Source organism: Aphidius gifuensis, linkage group LG5, assembly GCF_014905175.1.
Source record: "Aphidius gifuensis isolate YNYX2018 linkage group LG5, ASM1490517v1, whole genome shotgun sequence".
In the NCBI taxonomy this organism is placed as follows: Eukaryota; Metazoa; Arthropoda; class Insecta; order Hymenoptera; family Braconidae; genus Aphidius; species Aphidius gifuensis.
In genome coordinates, this window is record NC_057792.1 from 484,251 (window position 1) to 496,985 (window position 12,735).

At 28.2% G+C, this 12,735-nt stretch overlaps 1 protein-coding gene across 1 annotated transcript; it reads right to left on the minus strand.

Moving 5' to 3' along the window:
- Window positions 1–711: 711 nt before the first annotated feature.
- On the minus strand, window positions 712–10,715 carry LOC122856616. Its single transcript, XM_044158334.1, is given in 6 exon segments — window positions 712–1,170; window positions 1,173–6,454; window positions 6,457–7,210; window positions 7,293–7,427; window positions 9,630–10,397; window positions 10,504–10,715. Coding segments are annotated over 5 exon segments (6,378 nt in total). The 5' UTR covers window positions 9,765–10,397; window positions 10,504–10,715; the 3' UTR covers window positions 712–1,098.
- Window positions 10,716–12,735: the final 2,020 nt, after the last annotated feature.

Genomic DNA, 12,735 nt, shown 5'->3' on the forward strand with positions numbered 1-12,735 from the left:
TTATTTTGTCTTTTTTTCACTTATGTTTCAATTATACCAAAAAAAAATTACAGTTTTTAAATAATTTTTAATTGTACAATTTTATTGTTAATTGTCGTCTTAAAATGAGATGTATTAGTTTTTCTTGTTTGCTAAATACTTTGGAATGAATGAGGTGTAAATAACTCGTATATTATCCTCAAGTTTATATCAGAAAAACATAATGTAGCTCAAACACATTTATCATTTCAAATAAATTGCTTGTATATTTTTTTAATTATATATATCTTATCCTTTGTTCGATTGATTTGTTATTGTTTAACAAATGAAAATAATTTCAATGTCTTTCAGAGCAAATAAAGAAAGAATTTATCGTCTTTTTATAAAATATTGTTGTTGGCTTTGTTGGTCATTTGGCATATAACATAAGTAAAATACTAAATGTATTATGTAATTTTAAATTAATATTTAAAGTTGTTTACTAATTTTACATGCCAAATGAACAACAAAGCCAAATTGCAATTGAGTTGCAAAGAAACAAAGGATAAGGTAAATAATAAATTTATTAGCACAAAATTATTAGACCACAGCTGAATTAACCATAGCCAATCAAAGCATTTGTATCAAGTTGAATAGTTGTAGTTGATTCAGCTGTGGTCTAATGACTTTGTACTAACACAGAATCACAAAATATTCAAAAAAAAAAACAAATTACCATTTAAATAAATACAACTGACATTATAATTATTTCCTACTGACTCATGCAAAAAAAGACAAAGTGAATATATTTGGGCTACATGATGCTTTTCTTATGTAAACTCAAAGATACCTATATAGCCAAGTGAATTATTTTTGTAATTAATTATAACAAATTAAATTTGCTATTTTTTTATGAAATTCATCATGATTGATTATGTTATTTTAATAATCCTAATTTTTGTATTTAAATAGAAACTAAAGTATCATTGAGATACTGTTTTTTATTATTATTTTTTTTTTGTAGAAAAAAATAAATCTTATTCTATTTGTTCATTCTAAATTATATAAAAAAAAAAAGAAAACAAAACAAACAAATAATAATTAGAAAAAAAAAAACCCAAGGACTTGAATTTTTTAAAACTACGTCCTTGACACACTGTTTTTGGCACTCGAATTATCATCGTCATCACCATCATCATCTTCACTTTCTTCACCACAATTAAAGCTTCACTCTGTATTTCCATTTCATTGTCATTATTTTCATCAACATCTTGACTGTCATTATTATCAGTATAATTATCATCATACTCAACATTATCTTGTTGATAAATATAACCAGTAACATCAGCCAATTCATTATCATCAGCCTCAATTTCATCAACATTTCTTTGTATTAATATTTGATTTCCATCAGCATCATTTGCAACCATTAATACAGTACCATCAAGATTTTCAATTTGCATTTCATCTTCATGCTCAGTTACAAATACCCCCTCCTCTTCTTCATTATTTTCATTATCAGATTCAATTTCATCGTGTGATTTATCAGGAGATGATTGTTCATAATCAATATCTTTTATGCCTTCTAAACCTTCATGATTTACTTCTGGATATATATCTTCTTCCTCCTCCGCCTCGTCTTCTTGTTCTTCTTCTTCTTCTTCTTCTTCTACTTGATCATCATCATCTTCACCTTCATTTTCTTCTTCATTTTGTTCATCTTGTTCGACACTTTCATCATGCTCTGAATCAATTGCCATCTCTTCTTCTTCTTCGTCTTCTTCTTCATTTTCATTTTCTTCTTCATCTTTATCTTGTTTTATTTTATCATAATTATTATTATCATTATCATCTGGCTTTGGAGAAGATTCACTTGATATTAATGGTTTTTCTTCATTATTAGAATTTTTTTCACATTTAATATTAATAGGCTCAATTACATCAACAGTGTTTAATAATTTTTCATCATCATTTTTATTTTTTTGACTTGTTGATGAATCATTATTTATAACTGGTTTAATATCAATTGAAATATTTGATTTATCATCATGACTTTCATGCTCTTTAATAATAACATCAGAGCATTTTGTTGTATCTTTGGCATTGGCCTCGGCTTCTTCTTCTTCTTCATCTTCACTGGCTGATGCTGCAACACTACTATTACTGCTACTACTACTGCTACTGCTATCAGAATCTTCAGAGTGTTGTGAATGTTCACTTTGTTCAGTATTATTTTCACCATTATCTTCAAATGCTTCATGTTCACTTTCAAAATCAGCTTCTTCACCAACTTCTTCCATCAATGAAGCACCATCACCAATTAAACTACCTTTATCATCATATTCTCCTTCTTCTTCTTCTTCTTCTACTTGTTCTTGTTGTTCTTCGTGCTCTTCTGCTTTTTTATTTTGTTGTTGTTGTTGTTGTTCTTCTTCTTGTTCTTCATTTTCATGTTTAATATTATTTTTTTCTATAATTTGGTCCCCAACATCAGCTTCTTCACGACGTTTAACAATACAATTATTAGCATGTTCATTTAATTTATCTTGATTTTCAAAACTAACAGCACATTTCATACACCAAATATGTTCATTATTATTAATATGAATACTCATATGAAGTAATAATTTACTTCTTGCATTGTGATATCTACCACAAGTTTTACATGTAAAATTATTTCCTTCACAGCTTAATATAGCTTCATGTGCTTCTTTTAAATGACATGATAAATCAAAATATGTTTTACATAATTTCAAACAAACACCACATGTTACAGCAGCTTCAGCACGATGAAATCTAATTAAATGTTGCCATAAATGTTTTTTAGCTGGCCATTGTTTACCACATACTTCACAAGCACACACAGTATTTGTTGATTCATCATAAACTTTTCTTGAATCTTTACGATAACATTTTGTTGGCTGTGGATTTTTTACTGTTGTCAGTGGCATCAATGGTGGCAAAGGTTTTTGTCCAGATAATTGCATATTAATATCTTCAAATAAATTAAAATCAGGTATATTTAAACTCATATCATTCATTACATCATTATTATCATCATCATCAACAACAGCAGCAGCACCAGCACCAGCAGCTGCATCAGTAAAATCATCATTATTATTATCATATTGTTGTTGTTGTTGTTGTTGTATTTTTAATTGATTATTATTTTTAAGATGTGATTCAAGTATCGACATTGAATTGCCACTTTCTAAATCATCTTTTAAATATTTATTTGTACATATTTTTATGTGATTCCAATACAATGATCTTGTACTAAATTGTTTTGTACAACTTTTACATTCATAATTATCACGATTTTTAGATTTTTTCTTGGATTTAATTTTTTTAAACATCTTATCTGGATCTTTATTATGTACATCACGATAATGTTGACCAAATTCATCGTCATTTGCAAATAATTCATAACAAATATCACACTCATGTGACTCTGATCTTTTGCGTTTTGTTGTTGAAAAACTATTATTGTATAATAATGAATTATTATCATCATCATCATCATCATAATCCAAGTAATCAATGTCAATTGATTGATCATCAATTTTAGATGAATTATCATAACTACTTTCAATATTAGCAAGTTGTTCTTTAGTTACATTGTGAATGTATTCATAGTGATATCTAATATCATCATCACTTGTAAATACAGCTAAACATTGTTTACATGTTCTAAATACTTTACCATGACATTTTTTAGTGTGATCAAATGCTTTCCATTTTGATGCATATTGTTTACCACAAACTTGACATGTATTTGGTCGTGATAATATACCAGGATGTTCATCCTCAACGTGTTTTTTTAAATCCTTTGGATCTTTCATTGGAATTAAACATACACCACATGATACACCAATTTCATTTCTATGTAAACTAAGTATATGCATTTTTAATTTTAGCTTACTCTCAACAGTATCACCACAAAAATCACAAACATTTAATGAATTATGATATTTATGATCTTTTTTATGAACATCAAGATCTTCTTTTGTTCTAAATAATTTTTTACATGATGTACATGTTAAATCATCATGATTCATATGATTAATTCTATTGTGTGTCATAATACCAAGTTTTGATGTTATTGTTTCATTACACAAATGACATGTATAACTACTGTGATGATTTTCAATGTGTTTTTGTAAACTTGCACGATCTTTAAATATTCTTTCACATGCACGACAACGTGTTAATAATGCACCAGGATCTTTACGATAATTTTGACAACCTTTCATATGTCTACGTAATAAATATCTTTTATGAAAACCTTTATTACATTTTTCACAATGATGAATAACATCATCATCACCACCAACACCAACACCACCACCACCACCACTACTACCACCACTTGTTTTACTATTAATGTAATTATTAATTAATTGTTGTTTTTCATCTGGTTCATAACGATGAGTTTTAGCAATATGAGCAGCAAGATGATCTTTTGATGCACTTGTTTTTAAACAATAACGACATGTTACATCACTATGTCCTTTGTGTACTCTATTAACATGCTTCCAAAGATGTGATGCTCTACCATAACATTTATTACACAAATCACATGGAAATAAACCATGTGTTAATCTACGATGATTACATAAATCATCCCAATTTATAAAACTTTTATCTGTACATATTTCACATGTTAAATTATAATCTTGTATATTATCATTCATCATAATATTATTATCATCATCATTATTTATTTGATTTAATAATGACATACCATTTGTTGTTGTTGTTGTCATTGTTGTCGTCATCATCATCAAATCATTATCAACAATACCATGTATTTTTCTGTGACGTGACATTTTTGATTTATTTGAATATGGACGACCACAAATATCACAACTAAAATCACCATTTGTCAATGGCCAATGATTTTTTTTAACATGTAAACTAAGTTGATAAACATCAGGAAATACTTTTAAACAAACACCACATATTAATGGTACTGTATCAGCATGTACACCCATAACATGTTTCCAATAATCAACTCTACTTCCCCATAATTTACCACATATTTCACATGTATTTGGTGATGGTCCCTGCATTGCATGATGTTGTACATGATCATTTTTTAATGATTTTGTTGAAAATATTTTGGCACAATCAGTACGTTCACATTTTATTGTTGCATCATCATAATGAGTATTTGATACATGAAGCCAACGTTCCCATTTACTTGGATGTGAACTACCACATAATTCACAAACATAAAATAAATTATATGGTCCTTTTGTACCATTTGTTGTTGTTGTTGTTGATGATGATGATGGTGTTGTTGATAATGTTGCTGTTGTATCATTTATTAATTGATCTGTTTTATGTGCATTACGTTGATGACGTATTAAATGATCTTCATTTGGAAATGATTTAAAACAAACATGACAATTTACTTTTTCACCATCTTCAGCATCAAAATCAGTCCATTGTTCTTGTCCATCATTTATTATTGGTATATTATCACTGTAATAATTTGAATTAAGCTGTACAAAATTAGCTGGATCATATGATGAATCAATATTATGTATTGACACATGTGTTATTAATTTTTTTCTAGAATCATGCTGTCTACCACATATTGTACAACTATAACGTCTTTGTTCAGATACTAATAATTTTGATCCACCATGATACATATTAACATGATTTAATAATTGTTCATTATCTGAACATATTTTTAAACAAATACCACATGCAAATGCAGCATATTCTTTGTGTGTTGCACGTATATGTAACCATAATGATGCACGATCATTAAAATCACGTGTACATATTTCACAAACAAATACTGTTTCAATTTCAATATGATTATCATTTATTGTTTCATCATCATGTTGTTGTTGTTGTTGTTCTTCCTCATCATCATTCTCATCATTTTCATCTTCTTGATTTATAGAATTAATTTCTAATGGTTCACTTTTAATATTATTATTTGTTGCTGTTGGCATTAATAATAATTTTTTAAGACATTTATCATTTTCAATAAATGGTGATGGATCAATACCATGTGATGATAATATATGTCTACTTAATGATGATTTAACAACAAAATCTTTTTTACATAATGTACAAATATATGGTTTTTCTTGTATTTTTTCATACTCTTTTGAATAACCACCACCATCAATCATTTCTTTTTTAATTATTAATTTCTTTTTATCTTTAATTTTTAAACGTTTATTAATACCTTCATTATTGTTATTATTATTATTACGTGTTAATGCTTGTTTAAGTATTGTTAATTGTGGATTTTTAGATAATTTAGCTTCAGCATTACGATATTCACGACTATAATCATCTGATTCATTACTTGACATGTCGTCTGATGCATCCATTAAACATTTACCTTTTATTGGTAATTTATTATTATGATTATTTTTATTTTTATTTTTAGTACGTTCATTACCAACACCACCACCAACAATACATACACGACTGTGTTTATTTAAATCAGTTATATTTGTATACATTTTGGACATTTTTTACATTGAAAACGTGTATCTTGTTGTATATATGGTCCAGGTGGTTCAGGTGGTGCTGATAAACCAGTGTGTCTTGATTTAATATGTTCTTCTAAATTAATTCTTGTTGAGTAAATACGTGAACAAAAACGACATGTTACTGCTGGATGACCACGATGTGTTGTTGATACATGACCCCATCTGTGTTTAGCTGTTGAATATGATTTATTACATAAATCACATTGATAGGGTCGTTTGTATGATGTATGATCATCAGTTATAACTTTTTCTCCTACAACATCATTTTCAGCACCAACATGAATTTTAGCATGTAATGATAAATGTCCCTTTGAACTAAATGCTTTATCACACAATGAACATACATAAACTTCATGTTGTTCTGATGTATGTTTAAATACATCATGTGATGATATTTGGTCAATTTGATTTGACGATTCCATGTCTGTTATCATGTCAAGAAAATCAGATGGATTTAATTCAATATCCATTTCATATTCATCTGATTTGTTATTATGATTATTATCATCTAGATAATATTGACAATCATCAGTACTTGATTGTCCCATTTCTAAATCATGTATTGCTTCACCATCGGAATTTAATCTTGGTGGTGTACCTAGGGCAGCATTTGGATTAACAACTGGTGCTTCTGGTATTAATATTGGCATTTTTTCTTTTTCTTTCAATAGCTCTGTACGTAGCTCAAAACATTTTTCCATATCTATACCATTTCTTCCTCCATTTTTCTGTTAAATAAAACATATTTATTTATCATTAATTTTTCAGCTTGATTAATTGTTTTTGTTTTTTTTTTTTTTTTCAACTTACGGAATCATTTGATGGAAGACTACGTTCAAGTAATGCAACAGCATTAACACATGCTGTTCTAAAGTCATAAAAATTTTCCAAATTGTACATACATCTGTAGCACAAACATTTTGGTAATCGATCATCTTCATTAATCTGTAAATAAAATTATAAAATTACTGATAAGAAATTTAATTAATTAAATCACAACACATGTAGTAGCTGTAATAAATTATATTTATATATATTTTTTTTTATTTTCTATTCAGGTCAAGGTGTCATAAATCTCAATATACTGAGTCATCAACACCAGTTGATGTTGTTGTTGTTCTTGTTATATTGGCGATTAAATATTTCTCAATGAAAATACAATTATTATTTTTCAAAATTATCGAAAAAAATAAAAAATACAACAGCTGTTTTAAATTAAAATAATTATTTGAATTTACAAAAGTGTTTTAATTAAAATAAACACGTCAAGTCTTAATCAATTTATGGAAAATTTAAATTAATAAAAATAATAAGAAAATTAAAAAAATAAAATTATAATTTTCATGTAATTCAATTGCATGAAATAACCACAGTATTGTGATAAGGTTAAAATTGAGGTCAACAAGAGAGAAGCAATTTTATTCTGGTGAAATATCGTCGTCACGAATAAATAATAAAAAAATAAATAAAAAATAAAGATGCATATGCAGTAAGTCAGGTAGAGAGAAGAGTTGTCTTCTTTGAGGTCACGTTGACGTAAATTTAATTTTGTATTGAATTGGTGGTGGTGAGTGTTGGATGATGATGTTGCTTCGTCATGAAATAAGAGAGTCGAGAGAAAAGAGTGAACCTCGGACTGAGGAAACAAACGACTCGGTTTGATCCACGCAACATAGTATATCAACCAGCTAACAAACCAACGAACCAACGAATCAACCAACCAACCAACCAACAAGAAGATACAAACAACAGCAATAGTAACATCAGCACATTCTCAACTAATGGAAGTGGTGGGAAGAGTCATCACGAACACAACGAATGATGGAGTGTAATAAAAAAAAAAAAAAAAATTAAAGATAAGAGGGACGGTAGGAGGTGAGGAGACAGGGGAATTTACAACAACGGCAACGGGGACAACGACGACGACGACGGTGATGATGATGATGACGATGACTACCGGATGCAGCCAAGCAAAGGCAGGATGAGAGTAAAATACAAGGCTCATTGAAATTTGGATGACCACGTATCCAACCAATTCAACAACACCCAAAACCACATTTATTTTTTTTTTTGTTTTATTCAATTATTTTTTTTTTAATGAAAAAAAAAAAAAAATCTCTTTTTCTTTTTTTTTTGATAATATAAAATTATTTATCATATTTTTTAAAAAATATTTTTTAAGATACTAGAGGATTTTTTGAAACCCCAACATGTGAAGAGAGAGAGGAGGGATAAAAAATAAATGCAAGATCGTATTTCGATGACCGGGTGGGCCCAGGAAGTTTGAAACTGGCAGTGAGTAATTTTTGACAATAAGAAAGAGGGGAAAAATGAATTTAAAAAGTGAAAAAAAAAAAAAAAAAAAACGAGAGAGAAAGAGAGAACACGTTTCAGGATTTAGAGGAAGTTCTTGATGTTGCTGCTGCTGCTGTTGCTATTACTCCTGAAGATCAATACAACAGAAAGGAGGCCTTCAGCCGGTCCAGTCTCTCTCTCTCCTTTCTATCATCATTCAACAAGCCAGAAGCCAATTCAACCTCCTCCAGCTGCCCAACTACATCCACACATAATTTTTATATCTATTTATACAACATCTAGCTATTCATCTATTTCCCCTTCTTTTTATAATAATAATAATAACAACGTATATTTATCTTTTTATATATATATTGAAAAAAATAAAACTCGCCTCACGTGTTTCAAAATGACAACAAAAACAAATTTAAATGATATATATATATTTTTGTTTAAAAAAAAAAAAACTGCCAATTTGTTTTTGTATATTTTTTGGAGCAAAATATTGTATAAAATTTATTGTGAATGATGATTTTTTAGAAGAGTATTTACACATGTATAATGACGACGATGAATAAATACTGTTGGCCTAAGGCCTCGGTGATATCGTCGTCATCACCGAGAGAGCCTGCCGACCTCGCTCACCCGACCGCATATATATTGTCAAATTGTGACAAACAACTGCGACACTACATGGGCCGCGCCTCCTCGATAATTTTTTTATTATTTTTTTAACTTAAATATTAAATATTCCAACTGTTATTTAAATTTAAAATCAATTTATTAATTTTTTTTTAACCTTTAACAAACTTATTTTTTTTTTGTAAATAATTAATTATTTAATTAACTCACCTTGAATGGAAGACAAGTTTGTATTTTATCAACTAATTGTCGATTTTTTCCGTCCTGACCAAATATATTCATTTTAACGGCGTCGTACGAGGCACATAGCCTGCACAATTCATCGTACTTTTCCCTGGTATCCATCTTCAAAGACAGTCTTTTTATAATTGTTTTTTAAATAAATTTCAATCACCTTTTGTTTTTTTTTTTTTTTTCAACAAGTTTGTTATTAAATAGTTTTTTGTTTTTGAATTAACTAGCTGTGTTTTATTTAATTTATGCACTTAAAAAAAAGTTTTAACCACAACGTAATATTCACTTGGCCTTCCTCGTGGATAAGACCTTCCAACAGCACCAATATTTCGTACTACTTTTCACCTCCTAACAGCCACACACAATCGTCACAAGCACACACTGGTGTAAAATGTAAATCCTCTCCTCTTGCTTCGTTGATATATATTTTTTTTTTATTTTTTATCCCTTCCTCGACGACGATTGTTAAATACACGTAACGCTTTGAAGCAGCCAAGCAAAAGCAGCAGCAGCAGCAGCAGATTCACTCGCTTGGGTGATGCCAACCCCGGGATGTCTGGGACAACATGTATTGCATGTATTGTGTGTGTCCTCCTTCTCACAACACCCTGCCTTGCCCTGCTGCCTTCTCTATCTCTTGTGACTCTTCCTTGCCACCACTACCACCACCTCCAACACCCCCGTCGCCTCTTGGTCAACATCATCATCATCATCATCATCGTCCTCTTGGCTGCATTCACCAATCTAATCAACACACTTTATCAATAATTTCATATTTTTTATATTTTATTATTAACATTAAACTCCACTATTTATTTACTATTTTTTTTTTATCTTTTTTTTTATTTACCTTTTTTTTTTCACTGTTACACGTTAATTTTACGACAACAACAAAAACAATTATTGAATTGAATTATTGATTATAATTATTTAGTACAATTTTTATCTTTTTAAGTTGATTATTAGGAAATGTATTTAGATACCTGATAATTTTTAAAAACGACATTGAACAAAATACATCACTTTGTAGTTTGTATGACCGGGCGCAGCCATCTTGTATACATACAATTTTTTTTTCTCTCTCTCTCTGTGCTCTCTCTCTCTCTGAATGTTATCCAACTTCCCTAATAATGCGTCTGTAAGATGTCACCACACATGATTTTTTATATGGAATAAATAAAATAAAGTATAAAATAAATTATATAATATAAAAATAATTATAAAATAAAATAAAGAATAAATAATTAATAATATATAAATAATAAATTCACAGTTAATTTATTTAACCCATTTGAATAATTAATTCTATAACAGTATGCAAGATGAGACTTTGGGTGCCATCTATTTGTCAATCATTTCATTGGTTGCACACATCTTTTCCCTCCAATTGTATAATTATAAATAGATATTTAATAAAAAAAAAATATATTAAATTTTTTAATTCAATTCTTTATTCATTGATTAAAAAGTAAAATGAAAAATTTAACTGATACCAGTTAAAAAATTTAATTTATTTCTTGTTTATTGAACTAAAAGAGTGATGTACGAAAAAAAAAAAAAAAAAGAAATGAATTATTTATAGGTATCATCAAAATTTTCAAATATAATTTTTATTTTTTATTTATAAATTAAAAAATATAAAAAGTAATTAAATATATTTAATAATATTTTGATTTTTTATTTATGAGTATGATTATTTGGATATTACTATAGGTATTTAAAAAAACGTCCTAAATTATAACTCATAATTTTTTTTTTTTTAAATTCAACAATACAAATATAAGCCAGAGAGAGATATGATCTTTTACTTATGTGCATATATGCATCTCAACCAAATGTTTATTGTCTAATTGTCTAAGAGCTTGTGCCCCATGGTAAAAAGAAAAGCTATCCCTATACCAACCACGTTCACCCATTGGTCTAATATTCTATTGTAATAAAATTCTTTTTGAAGAGAAAAAAAACTGTGTCTCTCCTCAGTGCTCCTCAGGCTCCTCACTCCTCAGTACCAAAATTTTACTGTTCGAGTGCAGTCGCATTTCGCTAAAACTACATTCTATAAATTTTTTTTTAACATTTAATTAAATTAAAAATTTGTTGTGAAAGAATTCGAGTTAAATATATAAATTATTAATAGTTTTTTTTTATTGATTTATTTATTTTTTTAAAATATGGCTTCTGATAAAATATTTATGACCTTTGTCATCGTTGTTTCAACTGTTCTTTATCGAGGTATTGTGGTATTTTTTTAATCATAAAATTATTTATTTTTTAATTGCATATTAACTATTTATATTATTATTTCTCATATTTTTCAATAATTAAATTTATAAATTTAAAAAATGTAAAATGTCAAAAAGCACGTGGCACACGTGACATAAAAACAAGCATGGTTTTTGTGTACGTGTAAACTTTGCTTGCTAGTGTGTGTTTCCGCGCACACCCATACTACTAAAAAACTTGATTTGTTCATCAGTAGCCTTATGGGTATTGGTGCAATATTATATTGAAAAAAAAATTTTCTCTGTATAAAATTTTGATTATTTATTTATTATTTAATACATTACGTTATTTTTTTATTGTATATAGTATTGGACTATCAAAACTCAATGTTAGAAAGAGAAATTCTACGTTTTAGTGGACCTGCAACATGTTCAGTATATTCAGACAAATATAGCGCAATGATCGCTGAAATAGGTAACGAAACTTTCTTGAAAATGTTACGCAATGTCTATGTAAATTATGAGGATCATCGAGGAAATGCTGTAGAAAAATTTATCGTTAATCGTTTAAAAAAAGAAGGGGATGAATTCTGGATTAATAGAATACTTTATCGTACGATGAAATGTGAAGAAGCAGATTTGAAAAATGAATTCTATATAAAATTATTAAAAGAAATGCAAAAACAAAAATTAACTGGACGATACTCTGAAGACGAAGTTGAAGATAACATCAATCGATTGGAACAACTTTATGCTAAAAGAATTCAGGGCCCATCATCGTCGATTATTGAAGGCAAGTAGATTAGAAATCAAGTAGACTAGAAATACTAATATACATGTATATATAATATATTAATAAT